This window comes from Macrosteles quadrilineatus, unplaced genomic scaffold, assembly GCF_028750875.1.
Source record: "Macrosteles quadrilineatus isolate MER2022 unplaced genomic scaffold, UCM_ALF_1.0 Scaffold_8__2_contigs__length_117827958, whole genome shotgun sequence".
NCBI lineage: Eukaryota > Metazoa > Arthropoda > Insecta > Hemiptera > Cicadellidae > Macrosteles > Macrosteles quadrilineatus.
Window position 1 is genome coordinate 9,828,679 of NW_026542601.1, and position 22,738 is coordinate 9,851,416.

At 35.0% G+C, this 22,738-nt stretch overlaps 1 protein-coding gene across 2 annotated transcripts in view; it reads right to left on the minus strand.

The window, feature by feature from the left end:
- Window positions 1-486: 486 nt before the first annotated feature.
- The window catches only part of LOC129000015 (alpha-tocopherol transfer protein-like), a 38,530-nt gene continuing 16,278 nt past the window's right edge, over window positions 487-22,738 (minus strand). The window contains exons 1-9 of one of the 2 annotated variants that reach the window (XM_054426860.1): window positions 19,775-19,854; window positions 11,049-11,189; window positions 10,139-10,295; window positions 7,649-7,807; window positions 6,535-6,628; window positions 4,885-4,995; window positions 4,026-4,134; window positions 2,511-2,614; window positions 487-766 (exon numbers count right to left, since the gene is read on the minus strand). In XM_054426860.1, the coding sequence (XP_054282835.1) occupies window positions 719-766; window positions 2,511-2,614; window positions 4,026-4,134; window positions 4,885-4,995; window positions 6,535-6,628; window positions 7,649-7,807; window positions 10,139-10,295; window positions 11,049-11,169 (903 nt within the window). In that variant the 5' untranslated portion in view covers window positions 11,170-11,189; window positions 19,775-19,854 and the 3' untranslated portion in view covers window positions 487-718. Of the gene's footprint in view, window positions 767-2,510; window positions 2,615-4,025; window positions 4,135-4,884; window positions 4,996-6,534; window positions 6,629-7,648; window positions 7,808-10,138; window positions 10,296-11,048; window positions 11,190-19,774; window positions 19,855-22,738 lie in introns of those variants that run through there. The other variant, XM_054426859.1, reaches the window with a different exon arrangement.

Below are 22,738 nucleotides of genomic sequence, written 5' to 3' on the forward strand. Positions count from 1 at the left end.
AGTGTTATAATTAGACATAGTAGAACTTACTATTTAATGTCATAAATGTATAAAAAGGTAACTTATGAAATAGTGTGCAGTGTATCATATACCTGTAGATCCTAATACATAAATGATCACAAAATACATTTTATAAATGTACATCTACGTAACTATAATCCTTAAAATGGATGACTGGATAATACTCGAGGCACTGTACAGGAGAGTCAGAATTCTTGATAACAATACTCATATAAAATGTACATTTTAAAATACTGTTTACAGAACCATTTTATTTTTAAAGCTTAAATCGTTCAAGAAAACGACTAGATACAAAACCACAGACTTTGATGTGGAAGAAGGCATTCCATTGGTAGACCTGTTGTAGTGTTTACCATGATAAAATAATTAACTGCATCAATTCAGAGATTTACAAGCTAGTGTCAAGGGGTGAAAAACATTTGAGTATGGAAAATGAAAAATACTTGAAAGTACAGTTGGTTTTGCTTTAACTTAACAGAATGTTTAAATTTTCAAAATCATGTTGTATGAAACCATCCAGTCATACATTGGACAAAAAGACACCAGTGCTATGTTGCACAAGTTGTACAACTCGTAGAGTTAGTAGGTAACAAGTGGCTAAATATGAACAAGCTACGTATGTCATGGACAACGCCAAACATTGCACAATGTTTCGTCCCTCTGGCCCGCTGGCTTTTAGTTTTGTCGTACTACATTTTCAGTCAAGCTCCAGCGTCCTAAGATCGGGTTCTGGTTCCGGACAACCCTGGAAACACAAAAAATGTAATACATAACATGAGGAATCGGAAAACAATATTTCAAATTATTCTGTTGTCTACAGCTTGGTTTTCTATTGGAATAAGCCTTAGAGGAAAAACATTGTCAAATGGTTGTGTAAATCTTTTTTTATTTTCATGGACTAACTGATGACTATACAGGTGCGGGGGGGGGGGGGGGGGCGAGCCTTGACCAGCATTTTTCGGGAAGATTCACCGGGACCCGTTTTGCTTTGGAAACTGTTGATTTTTAATATATTGATTTTTGAGCTGAGCAGAGCCTGACCTACAAGCTTGAGAGATCAAAGGAGCTCAAGAGATTGTAATATTAACGCTTTTGCCGTGATCGCGGATATCGACAAGAACATTTCCCTGCGGGTGACAATGACGATGTTTCCGGGGCCGCGGGAGATGTTCAATATTTTGCCGAGATTGCGGAAGACGATAATGATGTCCACACAGCCGCAGGAGACGTTCTGGATTTTGCTGCGATAGTGGAAGATGATTTTTATTTCCGTCACCGTGCGAGATATTCAAGATTTTGTCCCAATCGCAGAAGACGATGATGACTTTTTTTCAACCGGAGATATATCTAGGATTTTGCCGTAATTGGGGAAATAAATTATGTTTCCGTAATCGCGGGAGATATTAGGGATTGGGTTGCAAACTCTGTAGACGGTGATGTTGTTATCTGATGATGTCCTAGATTGCTGCAATTGCGGTAGACTATGATAATGGTTCCATGAATACAGAAAGTATTCATGATTTTGCCTGGATCATGGAAGGCAATGATGACGCCTCGTGAGATCCCGTACCAAGCAAAAATGCAAGTTTGTGTGGAAATACCTGTGATAAGGTTTTTAACGATTATTGTGAGTGGGGGGGGGGGGGGGCCCGGTGAACAAACTTGAAGGGTGGCCCACGGGGTCTTATCGCCGCCACTGGTAGATATTTTAGAGTGGACGCTTTGTAGAACAAAGTTGACAGCATGCCACTACAGTAGGACCTGTCATTATAGATACTGTAGTCTGTGCTTTTAAATGGGCTCAGTAGGCCCGGGACCAGGGGCGCAAGAGGTTCTAGGTTTGTTGGGAGCGCAAGGAAGGGAAAAATTCCACCACAATAGGTGGAGAGGGGCGCAATCATCTCTCGGGCCCTTAGCACATGTAAACCGCAACCTGAGTGTTGTGGGGTGTGATGTTTTGAGGCAAAATATGAGTAGAGGAGACTAGTATCAGCTGTTTATTTGGCCAAGATCAAGCTGTGATCAAGTTTTGAACGATTACAAACCTTCTGAATTTTCTCAGGACCAAACAGCCTACCATCTTTATTACTAAGTGAGCACTTTAATCACTCACCTACTTCAGTCTGCTGAGCTTATATAAAACATAATAAGATACTGACTTCAGTTGGTACATTTAATTATCAAATTATTTTTTAATTGGTTCCCTTATCCCAGCCACATTTCCGGCATAATGCAAGAGTAATGAGAAAGTTGAACACAACCTTGCTGTTGATGGACAATTCTGGCTCAAGTAATAGCTGGTTAGTCAATAAACATTGCTACAAAGATCATTTCACTCCATTCTATCCTGATACCATTGACTATACACCTCTAGTAGAGGTGTATAGTCAATGCTAATACTAATTCATATTCAGCTTACAATTAGCATTTTGGGTTAGTTACTAGCTAAAAAGTAAAATTATAGGGAAATTCACTGATAAAATATTCACCTTTTTGCTTCCTTTTCTGCTTAACCTCTTTTTCTCATCAACTCTGTATTCCTCTTCTACCTTGAAGGAGCTCTGAAGTTTTTCCATCCATTCGCAATACGACTCTGAAAAATATATTTCATTATTAAATGTTTAAGCTACAGTATGATATAGGTTATGTAGTATTGTACTATATGTAAGGGATTAACCTTTGACTAAAAAATGAGGTCAGTGGAGTTGTAAACTCAAATGTGTCAACAGGAAAGCAACATGCGTGCTGTACCCGCTCTCTACTGCCTGCTTGAAAAAACCCTTCTTTTAGGCTCATGGTACAAAACAGACTCACTGCCAGAGAGACTCAGTACCATATTGGATTACATTTTGAGAGGGTGTCGTTCCACTCAATAATACATATTGATTACGTTTTCTTCACCTACGAGTCTTCTTGACTATCATCCACTTACTGTTTCAGGCCAATATGGCATTTAAACCTTGCTGAGGAATTAAAGAACCTGGAGGTTTATCTATGGTGTCATGGAGGGTATCTGCCCTCAAGCAGTAAGGAGCCTTGCCAGGGCACACAAGGCCCTGGGTTGACTCCTTTTCCCCACATTTATGGGCAAGACAATATTCCTGGAGGATTTTTTAATGTCATCCATTTGCATTTTAGGATAAGCTCTAATCTTGAACCGTTTTCACATTACTTTAAGGATTCTCAGCATTATTACATAGCTGAAGCAGGTGTATGGGCAGGATTTGTACCCAGGGCCTCAGAAACCTAAGTACGGACTCTCCCATTGGATAAGCTTGTCACCCTAATCCCGGGAGGATAGTGTTTTAAACCTTCCCTAGACATTCCAATGAAAAAGGGCATTAAGGAGATCATTAGTAATATAAATAACAGCCTGATAAAAAAGGTGAGAAGGCAAAGAAAACGAGTCTAAGTTGGCAGGCTGTCAGAGAAACCACCAAAATCATTAAGGATGTCATACTTGTCAAAGAGGCAACTGAGGGAAAGAGAATTGGAGACATATCCCACATGAAAAACCATCATGCTAATCGATTTTTCTACAGCTGAAGGGGATGTTTTTGAAAAGATTCTAGAGCCAAGAATCGGACACACTAAAAATCTTGTAGGTTGCAGTGCCAGTGCCATAAGTAACAGCACCTATTAGGTTTCCCTGCTGTTGTTATAGTTTGGGCTCGTATTCCTCTACTCTACATGGAGAACATCAAATACCCATCACAGATTCATATCACACTCACATTCATACACAAAACACAAAATCAAAGAATACAGTGGTAGGATACTGAATTCAAAGGTGAGTTGGAAAGAAAAACCATTGGAAGGATGCTGTTGTAGCAATATTATGTTTTGAACACTTTAGATGATTCTATTTCACTATCGTCATCACTTATCTGTGAAGCTTCAAAATATTCTTTGTAAGATTAATGTAAACTCTTTAAGTATGTATCAGTAGAGAGGGATGCAATATGTGTGTCAATTTACTTTAGAGGATAATAATCAAAGGTTACCATGTAAATTGGAAATACTGGGCAAATCTCCACCAAAATCTGACGGAAGACAACTCTTTGGCAGACTCTTGTAAACCTCCTCCATGTGTCCTTCTCGGTGAAAATGTATCTGGAAAACCCAAAATTTAGTTTTGTACATGTGTCGCGTATTCCTTGTGATTGTTTATTTTGAGTTGTTGGGCTTTTAGCAAAGGTAGGATTTCAATCAATTACTGCTGGTTTGATGTTGATGTTATTGATGTAATTGAGTAATTGTTCTGTTACAGTATATTGACTACCCTCTTACAGCAATGATGAATACATTTGATAAACCGTACGTAATTTAAAACAGCGCAAAATGTAGTTTTCTCGTTAAATGTAACTACTGTATATTCATTTTGAATAAGCCACTGGTGACAAATTTAAAACAGAGATGGAATATCTAGTTATATCATCAGTCAAAGGTAACACTAATGAATTTTTATTCCGATAGAACTTGGTACAAGCTTCTTAGTAGGTGCTTACTAAGAAAAAAAGTTGAAAAATTAAATCAAGCCCCAGAGGCCGCACAAGTTTTTGTTATTCTTAAGAACAAAATGCAGAGCTTTCTCGGTGAATTTATATTCCACATAAGGTTTAAGTTATGCCAGAATAAACTGTCGGGAATTGGCAATTTATAGTCCTGTAAAAGTAGTTTGGAATTTTAATTATGTCTATTTACAATAATCTTATCAAATTTGTTAACAAAATAATGCCTCATTTGTCAACATCCAACAATAATTTAATATTAAGTCAGCTGATTTTTAACAAATAACCTGATCAAGCTATAGAATACAACTGTTAAACAGCTGTTCATTAACAGTTGTTTGATGATATTTACCAGCTGGTAGAGTTCTTTCTTCATGAAAGGCTTGACTAAGAGCAATATCTTATCTATTACTGGTTGAGTATTAAGAATGTGGATGGCCTTAAGTCTGACTGGCATTCCTTCCTGAAAATACAAACAAGCACATTTTAAATATTTTGTTTTATATTCCATTGGAATTTTTAAATATTTTTTTGTAAGGGAAACAGTCTAAACCATCATCTTGTTACCTTCTAACAGTACCCATTGTTGGATCGCATCATCAATTGCCCATTGACTTCTGGTATTTGAACCAACTGGATGTGTTCAAAATCGATACCGAAACAGTAACCTTCAGATTTGAAGGTGAGCATTTAACACAATGATCGGGATGAACAAGAATTTATTGGCAACCAAAGTACCTGATGATTAATCCTTATGTTGAAGTTATTGGGTTAAGTGGTTAAGTTTACAGATGCATAAACGACCAAAAATAGCAGAGCAGAACGCCAAAAATTGGAAACATGGGGGGGTCGTGAGCTAGTTCGCTGTCAGCACAGACTAATAAGTGAAAAAAATTATAGAGACAGAAAACTCTCCCCAGAAACTGGAACCAAGGAGTAATTTCTTCAGTTTTTAAGAGGGTTGAGAAACGTGACTGTAACTATTGTAGCATTACACTGTTGGACATAAACAAAGATTTCTAATATTTTGGGGATGAGACTTAGCCTTGTGCAGAAAATATTCTTGGTCAATGCCAATGTGGATTCTAGCCAGAAAGAGGACTACTGATAACTGATTAGATATAATATGTGTCAGACTATGAAAAAGACACACAAATATGGAGTTGACTTGCACATTTTGTTCATTGATTTCAAACTAGCGCTTGACAGTTCGACCGGAGAAAATTATTACATGCGCTTGAGAGCTTTAATCTTTAAAATGACACTGGAGAATATATCAGTCTAGTTGCTGTAGGTTAGAAGAAAGGTAAATTGTTAATGATATCAAAAGGTTTTAGGCAGGGAGATACTTTATCGGTTTTGCTTTTCAACCTGGCCCTCCATGAGGCTTTGATTAGACTGGATCTGAGAGGGAACATGAACATCACTCATAGAATGATACATGCACATGCCTATGCTGATGACAAAGCAGCTAGCCATGTTTGATATTGCTGATGATTGGATGACTTTTTGCAAGGGGAGTATATTGTACCCTTCATCAAAGCAAGAAGGATTAGTTGGTTGGGCCATGTAGAAAGAATACCCCAAGCGAGATAGCTTAAAGAATTGTTGTGGCGGAACATCAAAGGGACCAAAAGAATGGGTAGACGGAGAAGAAGGTGGATCCGTAAAGTACAGGATGATATGAGGACACTGAGAGTGCAAACTGAAGAGGAAGAGATGTTGTACAGGAGTGGATGAATTATAGGGGAGTTGTACCAGAAGCTAAAGGCCATCAAAGCCAGTAGCGCTGCAAGAAGTAAAAAAGTATTTTAACCCCTTGGCTACTTAGTCAATTTAATGTTGTCCAATGTAAGTGTTTTTAGAAATGGTAAATATTTACAGTCACAATTTTGAATCTTTAATATTTCCAAGCATTTAGTCACTTACAATTCAATGTTGTAAAATGTGGTATTTCATACTCTATGATCCATGTTTGTTCCTGCTCTGTGAAATAATTTACCTGAATGTAAAGGAAAAACTTGCGCAGGGATGATATACTGAGTCTCGTAATGTGGCCAAACTTGACACCACTCATGTCAAAGAGAAACACATACCTGGAAGAAATATTTAAATTGATTAATTTTTTTAAAAGTAGTTTTGATAATGCAATAAGATCGGTGGTAACATTTTGAGACTTTATTTTAACTTGAGAACTGGCTGGACAGAAGTATGGTAGAGGTAAATGGTCCAGAGGTGTTGGATTAAAGTTGAATAGATTTGATAATTTAACCATGCTATGTCTTGATTATTTGTCTTTTGTAATAGATATAATTAATGTGTGCTTCTCAACTACATATTTGGCATGTAAGTGACATGACTAAAACCAAACAAAGTTAGAACCACACTCTAGTGGGGTATTTGTTATACTCTTTGTAGGATTTGACTAAACACCCTAAGTTTTTGTCCTATGGTATATGATTAATTGATTATGCTTATATGATTGATCCAAAATGCAGCTCATAGCAACTAGCAAGATCCAAAATAGGTTTATTGGCACTGTACATAGCTTTATAGTGTGACATATGAGTATGAATTTTGTATGCCTAACAAAGCATTATGTGATCAAAGTCTTCTGATTGGTTCCACATGTCACCTGGGCTTTGTACAGCAATATATCAATCAGCTGATGAAGCTAGTCTATTGTGCACTATTCTTATTCATCCTTATCACATTGTTAACCTAGACAGCTATCAGCTATCATTGGAATCCTTTTGTTAATACTTCAATACTTTTAACTGAAATTGTGACCACCTGATAGTAAGTATTTTAAACCAAATATGAATGGAGATGAGTGTAGGATGAGTGGCGCAATCTAGAGTAGTATTGTTACTATCTAAGGCCGACATGATCCTTAGACAGGACTCTTAATTAACAACTAAGGGACCTATAGTGGAATCCAAACCACATTTTTGCCTTGCAATTTACAAATTGGTCTAATCATCAGGATAGTTCTGCGGATAGTCTCGCTATCCCCTGTTAGACAAGTAAAGAGTGTTTAGACACCAGTCTATCTTTTTTTGCCTCTGACAATTTCCTCAATCCACCTAAAATACTGCATTTGACAATAAACTTACCCTGGGACAGTTCCCTCCACTTGCAGACAAGCGTCAATCGCCATTGACAACAACTTGACTCCGTCATTGAACACGTAATGCTTCGGCTCAAACACTTTTAAGCGGTGGAAGATGATTTGGTAACCGTGAGGATCCTTTACAGGGAAGCAGCCATACTCTCTGCAACCAGAAGTATTCACTGTGTTATTTTGTAAATCAAGAACAGAAATTAAACATACTAGATATCCTGTTGCTCGAAATCGAGCAAAACTTCAACTTGTAATAAAAGAATAAACGACAAAAACATAAACAGCAAGACCTCAATCAAAGAGTCTCTCTAAAGCATTCCAAAGATTCACATGAAAAGATATAGAAAGAAAATTTAGTTCATTGATTTTTGTTCTTAAGCACAAATGTTTATGTAAAAAAACCAGGGACATTTTTTAAATCTGTTAGATGCTTTGTAGTAAATATTAAGTACATTATTCAAGAGGTATAATATATTTGCAACCGCCCTGCATTATGTTTGCACTTTGCAGGTACACTATAACAAAATTATTTCACTTGTAATTAATTATAAGTAGTATAAATATATTGTAACACTCGAGAAGAGAATACATATTTTACTTGAGTTTCCATCTCAGAATTATATAAAGGACTCAAAAGAAATACTATGTAAAAAAATTAATGGCACAGGTGCCTCTATGAATAATATTCTTGATTTGTCTTAATGCTGAAAAGTGAAAGTTGTTTTTGTCTTGTCAGAGAAAAGTGGTAGAAATTTGATACTAGCCTAAAGTATCAATGATTAATGATTGGTTGTAGTAGCAATCTTATTACCATAAACTTGATTGTGAAATATTAGAAAACATTTACAATATCAATTCTTATAGGACTACTTGACTTGAGTACCTCGATTCCTCCTCGCCATGTAGTGTCATGAGCTACAAGTGAACCAAACTATAATAAAATAATTTTAAATGTGTAATACAAAAATCAGTTTTTCAACATAATTTCAAAGTAAGGCTGGACGAAAAAAATTAACAATGCCTTGTCTGATAGTAATAGAAACAAATTTCATTGACACTAGCGATCATTGGACATGAACTAGACACGAAAAACGAGCTTCAAAATTTACAATGGGATGATGAGAAGTCTAATTATGTTGGTTCGTCTATGGTTACAATTTTCAATTGAAACCGCAAAAACTAGAATGTGAATCCACGGGTACCATAAGAGAAAGAGAAAGGGCAAGAACTAAAAACTAATAAGAACTAATAAATAAATTAATTCAACAATACTTTCTGAAAGGTTTGAGAAAATCTCTTGTGAAATATCTCACTACGCAAGGAAAGAATAAGACACCTAGGTATTTTTTTTGTGTCTGGTACTCTGTCTCTTCTATTATCCCTGGCTTTAAGCTCCTGACAATCTATAGAAACAACGACATAACTTAGATCAAACCTTTTCAAAGCTAGACCACCTGCAACCTATTCAAGAATAATGCTGAAAAAGTGAACAAACAATCTTGCATACAGTTTATTAGTTCTAGATGTTAAACATTGGGCACAGAAAATCAATCACAGACTCCAATCATTTTAAAAAGTGTTGTTTTTTACTAGGTTTTTGCTAAAAGATTTGATTTTTAGCGAATTTCCCATATAGGGAATAAGCTATTACCGTAGTACTCATGGTAAGACCTGGACGCGGGACCGATTTTTTTTTTCGTTTTGAGGTCCCTAGAGGCCAAAAACACCATCCGTTCAAATTCATATATATATATATATTTATATATTTATATATTTATATATTTATATATATATATATATATGTGTCCGTCAGCACGATAACTCGAGCAAAAATGATCCGATTTTGATGAAATTTGGTACAAACGTGTTAACATACGTTTATTTGAACGAGTTCGCGATCCAGCATGATCGGACCATGGGAACGGGGTTTACGGGGGGTTTTATGGGGTAAAAATAGGTTTTTCTCATTTTTTACCCAAAAAACATAAAATTTTGCAATTTCTTTCCAAACCATTTTGTAGAGCTTAAAAAAACAAATAATTTAGTATATTGAAGCATTATTATGCGTCTAATGGTTACGGAGAAAATTCCAAAACATTTTTAATTTAAAATTCCCATGTTATTCTTATGGAGAATAAGTAAACTGTTGTAGTTTGCTTGTTTGTGAACATATTTTGATCAAATTTGGAAAATGTTTTTATTTCTTACTAACTATTTACATTTTACAAAAAAAAACAGTTTTACCCTCCCTGATGCAGCAAACCTAAGTACTTGTTAAACTAATTCTATTTAAATCAAGAATAAATGTTATATTTTTAAGTAGACATTTTAGTGTAAATCCAATCAGTCAAATGGAAATTCGCTTAGTCTGCAGGTTTGCTGCGGCGGGGGTATTACTATTTCACCTAGTAAAGGTCAAATCTTTACTTGTTTTTTCAACATTTAGTACAAACAAAGTGGCCTTCATTAAGCTCATACTCACAGCACTTCCAGTCCCTTCTTCAGTTCAGGCCTGGTCAGATCTCTGTTGTGGAAGAATTCTGGAGTGTTGGTTCTGGTTGTGTAGTAAACCTCTATGCAACTCTTGGTGGCCTCTAGGTTGAAGTAACAGCTGTGATGAAACAGAATCAGCTGTTCATCTGGAAGCAGAAATATAAGTAAGCAAAGGCTGTAACATTTTAATTCATTCTACATTCACTGTGCACTATGGGATGATGGTCTTTTTAAGTATTTGAAATGAGGCTGCAATTTTGTAGATCTGTGAATATCATAAAAGAGTAGCTATATAACAACAAGATTTAACTTTAGAGAAGTTACAACAAGTTGCCATTTCAGTTTCAGAGTAGGAGAGTTTGGATGCTTTTGGCATTGTCATTAAATCTTTTCTGAGTCTATAACAATGATAGTGACAAGCTTTTCATAAGCATGTGTTCTATCTGAGTACCTCACACATTTGTACTACTATATTATAACATGTTGTCGTCTCTTTCAGGTTTGTTTGATACACATATTGAAACAGGACCCATGTTTCTGATACCCGAGGGCTTTTAGCACATGGTCTAAAGAACCAGCTGGTCTTGGTAAAACACTGTCATGTCATTCATTCAATCATCCTTCACTCATCTCATCTTGTCTACGCCTTGGGTTCTATTGGATTCTAGTGGACTGACAATCTAAGTCATATTATGGATATAATAATTTATAAGGCACTCTTTAGGAATTATGTATTAAACCAATTTCCTGATGTAGGCTACCACTTTAAATTATTCTTATAAAAAATAGTTGACCTCAAAGTTAGTTAATTGTTAGCTCCTGTGTAGTCACCACAGCACCTGACTAAAAATCACTGAGAATATCAATGGTTCAATTAGGAATTAGTTGTTCCATCTCACCATTAACTATTGGAAGGTGAGGTTGACTCTTCATCCAGCTTCTTAGCTCCGCAATGTCCTCTTTCTTCAGCTCCGGGTTCTTCTCATACTCCGTCTCCGCCGTCACCGGCTCTGTCTTCATGGCCGCCACTGCTCCGCTGTCTGTAGCAACGAGACATAAATTAGAATCGTAAGCTGAACGTGTAATTTGGTAGAACTAATTTGATTTGTCAAAGACCTTTCTTATGGTTTGAGTCTTTATCCTCATAAAACTAATATCTAAAACAATATATTTTGTACCCAAATTAGCAATATGTTGCATCTGACCTACAAACCACATGACAACAAATGTTTACTCATTCATTTTTCCAACCTCCGCGGTGGTTCAAAAATTAGTTTACCGAGTAAGTGTATTTTATTGAAGCAAATAAAAATCAATTTTATTTATATTATAATTTTATTGAAACTGAGTGCATTTAAGTTAGTGGAGAACATTTTGAACAATTATTTTAAGTTCAATAAAAATTTGAATATAAATATTATTTTTATTATTTGCTTCAAACAAATACACTTACTCGGTAAACTGATTTTTGAAACACCCGGTACCTATAATACACCAGGTGGCTTGGGGCACCAATTACGCGTAATTACGTGTGAAAACACCATAATGAAGACAGACTGACAATTATCTCCATATAAGATATTGTCTGGCGAAAATTTCTATTTGAACAGTTAATGATCAAAAGCAATAGCTTTACCCGGTGCCGGGGGGAGTAGTGGCTTTACCGATCATCTGATGAGAGGGAGAGAGAGGGAAATAGACAGCACTGTGAGTGGGAGAGAGAGGGAAATAGACCGAAAGGTGAGTGGGAAAGAGAGACAACGAGAGAAGGATAGAGAGACGGCATGATGAAGGCAGGAGGATTGAATGAAACGTCAAACGCCGACCTTTAGATGTTGACAACCAAACGGTTCATGAGACTGACGGCTCGCCAATGCGGAAGCCTTCACTTGTGTCTGTCAAAATCAAACTTTGTATCTAATGTTTACAAGGGATATTCTCCCAAAACGGGATATTAAACGTGTCCTTGGCAATGTATTCAATGATTACACGGGATATTTTCCTGAATCGGGATATATTAGTCTATGTGATTAAACGGGACAACTTAATGTGAGGTTTAAGACGCAGAATCACAACTCAGACAGTTTTATGGTGCAAGTATGTATACCTAAATTAATTGCCCTTAATGTACGGTATGTATTTAAACGATTCACGCAAAGGATTATCGAAGAAGGTTTTGGCAATGATTGTCGTATTAAAGGATGCTAGAATCATAAATGACTTGGAATGGATATTTTCCGTATTTGTGATGGTATTTTTATCAGGGATATACATAAAGAAGGGTAGGAAGGATGACAATTGTTTTGAAATTAAAGAAGTTTTTGAAGAAACGCCTCACGAGGATTTACTTAATGATATCAGAGAAAATCAGGCTGGGAATCTATAGCTTATTTATAAAAATATCAGAGACACAACAGGAAAATCTTGTGAAATCAAGGTAGTTTGCCTCTTGAGAGACCATTCTCGTTTTGAATCAATATTATTAAGGTTCCTAATATCAAGCATTGGCATTCCCTATGCTTTCTAAGGTTTAAAAATATCCAAAGGTTTGAACCCACGTGCCTCTATAGCATTTGGCAGCATGATGAGGAAACAGTGTCAAGTGGAATGTGTTTAAAGATCACGAAGTGCAGTTCCAGTCAAAATATAGAGGTTCATACAGAGGCAATGATAAAAGAAACGTTATTCGATAGTGATAACAGTTTATTTATTGGTTGACCGATTTCTAGAGAAAAAAAATTAAGCATGATTTTTCTTCGTCTTTCCTTTAGCTGTTCCTATATTCTAGTGTTTATTTGTGACATGGAACCTTTTTTAACACACAAAGAATATATTTTATGACAAAGAACACTATCAAAATGAACACAACATTAATATTGTTAATACACTAGCATAAAAGACAGTGAGTTCACTAAAGACCATAACATGCGACCAATTTAGATCAACTGATATTATACGTCCTACATTAGGTCCAAAAAGTTAAAAGCTACGTGCATTTTTGTGTTCAATACTAACCATGACCGTTTCTTACCACCTAAATAAATTTTTGATTCAGCACATTAAAATCAATGTTGTTCACCATTTGCAATATAACGATTCTTACTTTACCTTCGAAGAGGATTCCAAACGGAAACTCACAATGCGAAGATAAATTACAAGCAAACCATTCATTTATGACCACAATAAGCAAAACGCTATAACAATCATGGAAACCAGCCATGCAATAATTGATGTCCCCCATCAGGGGAAGATACAGGTACGTATAATGATATAATGACATTGACCAAACCGGTTCATGATAACTTCTCCAATAGGCTTCCTATTGCATCCTGGGGTGGGGTTTATCATTATATGAGATTTGGAATTGTTATATCATCGAGTGTGTTAATGATGATTCAATTAGACACGCGAATAAACTCATTGGAAGTTTCATTTCTTGTCCGAATCACGATGTATTTGGTTATAGTTTACGTAATTCAAAACTTCTCACGCAGTAGGATGTTTCGCTTGCGTACTCTGGACTGACCTCAGTACAGGATGTTGGATGTTGGTGTGTCTGCGTTGTCAAAATTGTCGGAAGCACGAGCTTGAAGAGGCTTTTTGTTCGGGTGAAAGTGCCCCAAATTTGGCACCGATTGTTGACAAGGCGCTCCCTGTAGTCGTGGTGTAAGATTTTGAAAGGGTACATAGAAATGGGAAAAAGACCATATTACTAGTTGTAGACCTATGGTTTCCAAAAAGTAATATTTATGAGTGTTATGATGGCCAATAATTGGACTAATAAAGTGTTTCATAGTATCCAAAACCAGGACATAGATACATTTGACCATATTAGATATTGTATGACATAATATTTTTCTATACTTCATTAAATCTAAAACGAACTACGATTTTTCATCAGTTATCACAACTGCAAATAATGCATCCCAAGCACGAACCAACAATTTCATTCCAACTTATACTTGAAAAACTAAAGGACCAGTTTACAATTTAAAGTATTCAATACTCTAACAACTCTTTTGAAAATAGATGGAAACAAAAAAGGACTAATAAACCTCCAAGTCAAACATAACCAACGCAATCTGTTACTTAAGAGTCTGGGGAGAGGTTTTTTGACAATAAGCCAAAGAAAGAAACTCGTCCGGGCCCTGAAACCTGCTATGGGACAAGGTCGAATTATGTTTGTGTGTGTGAGTGTATAAAACACACAACTTTCACTGTTGTTTTGGGACTGGTCACATGATAAACTTTATATCCCAACTCTTTTCCTCGTTTTGACCTGAGGATTTTTATCTCGAAATTTCACTCTGCTGTATTGTGGTCAAAGGTTAAATTTAAACTTCTGAGCCCACATTGTAGCAGGGGTAGAATAACGTTCGCTAGTCGTTGTAGTAATTGTAATTAGTTCATCTAAAAATGACTACGATATTACTGTTTACATAGTATTTATGCTGTTTGGTTGTATTTTCAACTCCTCTTTGAATATATTAAATTCCTGTTTTTGTAAACCGTGGTTTGTTAGACGTAGAAAACGTATTTTTTGTTACTTAAAATCAAAATTGTTCTTGAGAGTACTATAATTGAATACTCGGGAGGACTGTTGACTACTCACAAAATTAAGTTATGCGTTTACATTTAATAATTTTTACGATTAAAAAAAAATACAGGAGCGCAATATTCAATATAGTTTTTAATTTTATCCTCAAACGCTTCAGTGGGTTATCCACTCCAATTCTCCCAGCTTACATTTCACAATTAATTATGAGAGTAACAATCCGCCAAAACGCACGTGTTCTCGCAACAATGGAGGTTAGGAAGCTACCAGCTGTTCGCAGCTTTCACGTCATTATCAGCTGTTGCAAGGAATCAGCTGTTCGGATAACATCTCAGTGCAGCCAACCGAGACTCCAAACTGTAATTTCCCGGACGCTCCAGTTCACGAACCCAAATGCCAACCAGTAAACCACTGGGAAGAGCTTTGTGTAATATAGTAATTTGACAAGATTGGTAATGTACAAAAGAAGTTCACTAACATTTTGCAAGTGTTATAATTTACTATAGGTGGTTACTTGAATCGGGAGGTATAATTTCGGTGAAATGGTTTACCGCGATGTGTTCTTATGTATAGGCACAGAAAACGTACTAAGTAGTACGTTTTCTGTGGTATAGGCCTATCATTATACAGTGCAGTATCGTTTGCTGATTTAAAACTGTAACGATCGTGTGTGGAAAGGCCTTACCATAGGCAAAAAGAATTAAATATAGACTGTCAGCAGTGCTGCGGTTACCATGGTTACCTAGGTTCTGGCGCACACAGCTGGGAGCACCGTGTAGTTACGTATCGCGTATGCCGTAGCTACATGGCGCTCACAGCAGTGTGCGCCAGAACCTATGGTAACCGCAGCACAGCTGACTGTCTATATTTTATTTTATTTTGTCTATGGTCGTACATACAGCTCATGTGCTTCAGTCAACAAAACATTAGGGTAACAAAATGTTGTTTCAGGTATACTCTAATTTATAACTTTGTTCAAATGTTACACTTTTAAGGAACACTTCCCATTACGTTCGATGTACGTTACATAGTTTGTTTGCTTGTAACGAAGATTTATGTTACTATAATGGTAACATTTCAAGATTGGATTTTCTCAAAGACTGGCTGCAATTTAATTCACTAATTTATTACTGCACCTTAAGGTCTTTACCTTAAATTGTTCATTTATCTTATAAGGTTACGCAGAAAGTACACAATGATAACGCTATATATTCCTTCAGTACATGGGGACCGAGCTTTGCTCGGGGGACTTTATCAGTATACTCCGAGAGTATTATTTGGTCAATGTAAATTTATCCCAAAAATATTATTTTGCGCTCTATCTTTTCTAAACATCCATTTAACTTCTATAAAAATAATAATATCATAGTTCACTGAAAAAATGAGAAAAAAGAGTTTTTTTGGTTCCCCTAAACGGCCCAAACTATGGAAAAAACCCAGTATTTTTCACGTTGAATTAAAAAAAGGCTATCAGCAGTAAGAAAATCTTCTCACCTTCCTTCCTTTGAAGTATTATATTGAAGTATTATATTGAAGTATTATATTGAAGTATTATTATATAGTCACTGCAAGAACTTGGGCTTGCTCCGAAACTACAACCGGAACCTTTAATTTGCCCTTAATTTTTAAAATATAATAAGTTAAAGTTTTCCGGAGACTCTTTTTGACTGAAAACGATTACATTTTTTGATTTAGCAAGAAGAACTCATTGAGGAGACACAAACCCTTTGATGATTCGACACAACTCTAAACAAACAGTACTCAAATCAACAGACAAAATAAAACCATTAGTAATCTTTTAATAAACCCCATCTCTGCTAATGTGGAAGATTTCTAAAAGCTTTCAGGAAATATCCAAACACTTTACTGCATTGGAAAGGATTTCCTGAGTCTAAACTTGACATTATCCTGTTTTTCAATTCATGTAACCTTCGAACAACTAGATACCAACAACTCCTGTTAGATCTCTGATAAGAGCAGATATAAGTTAGGATGTTCTCCTTTCTCTTTGCAAATGTGTTTTGTTCGTGATTATTTCGATATGGAAACTACTAAACAAATAGGTCGAAAATTTAGATTATTGAGGTTAAAAAATAAACCAGAAAGTATTTTAACTTATGAATGTTTAAAGGTTTACTGAAGTTTTTAGTCCACTGGTGAAGTTTTCACAGATAAAAAAGAATTGGACGTCTTCATGATGTCTATTATTATCCCAAGGCAACACACACAGGACGTTTATTTTCTCCAAACAAAGTCAATAGTGTAAAAAACACCTCAAGCTATTGTACACATATTCCAAAACAAGATTTATTCAACAATAAGTTCTCAGTCACACATCCTCCTTTCTCTCAGGTGAATGTCTGCGGACTTGAACCTATTATTTACCTTCTCCCCGTCAGTGTGATGTACTGTGGTTCTGTAGTTTTTTTTATGTTCAGTTTCGACGACAGATTCGTGTATAAGTTTCCCTTTTACTTTCAGACTATGCATTCGATGTTCAAAGTATTGTTTTGGAGGGTCTTTAACCGCTGTATTTTTATTTCTTGCTAATTTTGAACCACGATTTTTCCAATTTTGGTTTGATTATATATTAAAACAACATATAAGTAATTTTCTATCAGGTAGTAATACACTAATTTGATTGGGAAGTTAAAAGTTAACTTTAACTCAATTACAGTTCATTAAGTGTAAACAGTGGTTTGTTTTTTGAATTATTTTGAAATTATTTGATTTTTACCTAGGCTTGATCATAAATTCAAACGAGATACAAGTCATTTTCCATTAGGGAGTACGAGGCTTTGTTTGAAGTTTTGTTGGATGTATACTCGAATTATGTCAATTTTTACGCTCTATTTCGTTATTCATACAATTTTAAGCTATTATATTTTACTTTAGGTTTATTTATGGCTTAAATCGGGTTTCTTGGATTGTGTTGGATGGCTTAAATTGCGGGAAGTTAGGCCTCAGTCGCCTTATATAAAATAAAAGAAATTTTTATCGCTGTTTTTACACTGCACAATTAGGTATATATTGTTGTTCTCACTTTGAACTTATTTTGCTTTACGTTAGCCTTAATTAGAAAACATAAACACAATATTTGTCATAGTAGCTTTAAAGTGTATATGACTGGAACTTCATCAATAAACTTGGTGTAGTAGTTTCGCTAGGATGCAACAGCTGGTAGTGCATTCACCTGTTCAAACAGTTGTTGCATTGATCAGCTGTTGCTATTGTAGAGAAATAGTGTAAATGTCTTGCGTGAATATGAATTGAACTAAAAACAAACTCGTGCATAAATTACACTTGAACAACTGATGGATCTATATATTCTTTCCGAAATGCATGTCTATTGGTATCTGTTGGCCAAAAATAATCCCATTCGCATATCAGACAGATTGGCTACTACGGGCTAAATAAAACCTGTGTAAGTTACTACCATATGCTTGAGAAAGAAATGTGCATTCGTCAAATCAGCTGTTTTCTTTTACGAATCAGCTATTTGTAGAACAAGATTAATCGTTTGTTTGTGAAAGATTTATTGGTTTGATGAATTTTTGCTTGGTTTTTTATATTTTAGAAGAATTTAAATGCTAATAAATTTCATGATTGATTTGGATTCTTTAAGAAGACTAAATATTTCCTACTCTGCTGTGAATTGTACATGTGCGTATTCTTATTTGTAAGTTAATATTGTAGACTAATAAAAGAGATAAAGAAACAGTATTTTAAATCTGTATTTTCAGTCGTAATATTTTTGAAATCAATGAAGTAACAGTTAATAGTAGGTAAACATTGATTTAATCAATCGGTAATTCAATCAAGCAAAACAGTAAACACATGCCAGACAGGAATCTATATTATTAAAAGAAGTTGTTGGATTTTTGTGTGCAGCAAATTGTACTAAGTATTTATTTTTATAGGCATATTGGGTATCAATTTTAAGCTTTTATCCTCTTAGATGTGCCTTTTGCGGGGTTGGATGACATCTCGTATACCTTAAATTGTTTTCAACCAATAAATAAAAAAGGTTTAATCTATGGTTCTGTTTGAGGCTTCGTACATCTCTTACAGCTTTGGTTTTGTTTGTTCACATGTCTGTTAAACTTTTTCTTGTACTGTCAAGGTTTTTTAAATTGATTTGAAAGCGTCATTGTGATAGATAAAATTGGAGTACAATGGATGAACTTGCATTTTAAACCGGGCGTTGAATGGATAATGAGTGGAATGATTTTCATTGTTGACTTAATCATGATACTGATAAGTTCACAAGAGGGCGAGCAAGTAAAGTGTGATTAAAATTGTGATTTATGTGTTACCGTACTTTGTTTGAATTACTTATTGCATTAATAATTTTAATTTGCATTCAAACTAATATGCAAAGTAATCCCAGTTATGCGTGGAATTCAAAACGCCTCTAAAAAGCGAAATTTTGGAGAAATGTAAAACTTTGTGTATACGGTAATTTAAATAAAATACATCCGCCACAGCAAACCTGCAGACTTATAGAATTTCCATTTCGATTATTCGATTTTCACTCAAACAATTTCCCAATGTAAAAATGTTATTCAACTTTTCTTATGGAGATTTAACATGGGGCTAATTCTACATATTAATATACAAGCATGTTTATTTAACACCTTTTTTCTCAGCTCGTGTGCATCGCAGGGAAAATATACGCATACTGTTAGAAAGATATTTGCCTGTAGACGTGCAGAATCCTTTTCAAAATCAAAATAGGCTAAACAATTACCACAACAACGAATTTAAAATTTAAAAAAATAACATGGGCTTATGGGTTGCTATGTTGGTGACAAAATAACGACAAAATATAAAGAGAAAATCTAAACAAATGGAAGAAATTCCACATGTTTTATTTACAGCTTGGGGTGAAAATAGAGAAGTTTGTACAATACATACTTTTGGTCAAGTTTTCGACCACGGGGCGAGCTCTAGTGGATGTTCTAAATTCAAAATAGGGATTTAATAAACAACAAACGTCCTATTGTCTAAAGTAACTTCAACGATTGTTTAAAGATTAATAACGACTTTTTAAATAAATATATTACTCACATTAGTTCACTATATCCCTCCTCTACCTAGCTTCTCATTCACTAAGGTCCTGAAGGCCCTGAGCTACCAACTGACTGACGCTGGGCCCTGATGAAGGCGCGTGTACACGGACACGTCCAGAAACGTCCTTAGAATTACAAGAAGCTAATAATACAGACATTTAGCTCCGGAAGTACTACGCAAAAAGTGTGCTAGGCGTGGAAAATATTACATTATGGCTGCTCTCACTTTTCCATCGAGAACCTTCTCAAATAATTAATGAGTGCGGTTTGGGAATTTTACACTTATCATCAATCTGTAGGTAGTGAAAATGTGAAAAAATTTAATTCTCCGAAAATCGGGGAAACTTGAAAACTTGGAGGGAGTTGTAGGCCTACGTGGTTTAGTAAATTAGTGAGTTTTAGTCAAAATTACAAACAAAATATGTAGTAATTTAATTTTAATATGCAATGCAAATACAATTTCATCTATAAATTTTAACAGTTTTTAAACCTCCGAATCTAAAACATTCTGGATAAATTCTTCCTATGTTAGCAAAAATGAACTTTATGCAACATATGTGTGGCTAGGATAGAAAATTCAATATATTTTGAGAGTTATTCATATAGATAATAAAATCAGATTACCAGTTTTTACCATATTTATTTTATTAGTTGTTTAAAGGAAATTTGATTTGAATGATTTAAGTAGTTTCGTTTTGTATTTTAGTATGGTCATTACGATTTTGATGAATGTTATTTTCCAGTTAATCTTGGTAAGTGATTGTCATTTTTACATTATTACGTTACTATGACATAAAATGTCATTACTTTTAGGAAATATTGTAAATTTAGCTGAGTAATATTTACCAATTATTTCTATCACAATTTTTACAACCGCTCGTCATACTACCAACACCTAAAATATAAACATTTAACAATTAAATTTAATGATGTAAACAAATTAAAACATCCAACAGAATCCTACACATAACCTTACCTAACATATCCCTCAATGGTTGTGTCTACTAGACACACTAAACACAACTGACAAAACTACCAACGCGACAAAATTAAGGAATGCTGAAGTCTACATAAACAATCAACCTTGCGCCACAAACAGCTGATTCATCAAAGAAAACAGCTGATCAGGCGAAATCATATTTCTCTCGCCAGCAGATGGTACAGAGGTTTTATTTAGCCTGAGGACCATCTGTTGTATGCGAATGGGATTATTTTCGGCCTGCAGTTACCGATATAGACATGCAGAGAGGAATAAACAGATAAGACCATCAGTCTGGAATATTATATTTAAATATACATTCATTCCCTTTGTTCATAACGGGTCAAAATCGCACGAAAGAGAAGGAATAGTATGAGTTTAATCATTTAAATTAAATTTTTTGCTCCAAAACGACTAAAGCTGTAAATTGGTATTCTTTATAATTTATTGACGTATGAAGAAGTAAATTACTTATGTTACGTTTGGAGCGATCCTTTTTAGTGTAATAAAGTAAATTATTTTTATTATGCTACTAAAATTGAGTACTTCTTCAGGTTGGAAGGTAAATTTGCTTGCATGTCCCTTAGCCTTAGATGATAATGAGTTCAATTGAACTTTTCAATTGAAACTTTCAAATGAAACCTAACCTAACCTAACCTTTATTTGTAAAGTAAAAACAGCTGGCAACATTGATCACAACACTGAACAGCTGATCTACTAAGCCTACCTGTCATCCCTGATGTCCACCCACCAGACACCAACTACCAAGTGACTTGTTTGTTAAAATTGAAAACTTTCACTAATCGGCCAATTTAAACTCCATTATAGTCAGAAATGTTTCTCTGAATGTCAGATAGCTATGAGATCCTGCGGCTTGCAAGGGTGCCCGTGGGAATAAGCGATTTAAAGGTAGAGACTTTTTGCATATCGATAGTGGGCACTTGATCAAATAAATTGTTCCTCATTCAGGCACTTAAGTAAGATCGAGGATTGATAAAATAATACTACTGAAAAACATTTTTGGTTTATATTATTAATTCAACAATAATCCTTTACATTAACAACTTCCCAATATTGTGTTAGAGTAAATTATGAATTCGAAAGAGAAATTGGTAAAACTATTTTTAAATTGCCTTTAATAGCCTACTTATAATCTTTAGCAATTTGATTAATTTGGGACCTTTTATATACATTTCAGTGGAATCATTTACATTTAGGTACTTTAATACTTTTCGATAGAGTGGCGACCATCAAAGTAGGTATTTTAAGCCAAGTATGAATGGAGATGAGTGTAGGATGAGTGGCGCGATCTTGTAGTGACTAAGGCTTGTTAGTGACTAAGGCCGACATATTCCTTAGACACAGCTGTTGATTAATAAAATTATTAATCCATTGAACCATCCAAACCACGATCATCTCTGCTAACTTAGGGAAGCATTAACCATGTTCATTTTAGTAACCTGGAGTTGTTAAAAGTTTAAACTATACAATTTAGTAACCAATTTAGTACATTTAGTAGTAGTTCTGAAACCATTGGAACCTTAATGATAAATTTTGGAACCATGGAACTATTATAACCGTGGACATAAAATAAACCGATATGATTTAGAAACATGAAGACTTACAACATGATCCTACTTGTCGAGATCTTTCATCATGAAACTAAAATAGAAAATATAAATGAAACACCTCTAGATTAGGGGTGTCTTTTACATTTATTAATGAACTGTAAAATAGTAGCCCAGCTTCAAATAGTTGTATTTTTTACGTTACCAATTTTTCTTCGGTTACTAGAAAAACGTCACCGATTTTGCGCTAATTATGCCTAAGTATTTTCTTAAATATGAAATCCAGATGAGGCTAATGCATTTGATGAAACATTGACCAAATCTGGTATACAATACATCCAGTTTATACTCTATAGGTATGAAAGTCCAACCTCTACCCAACACAGCACCAAGCAGCCTGGAGTGGAAGAGTTTG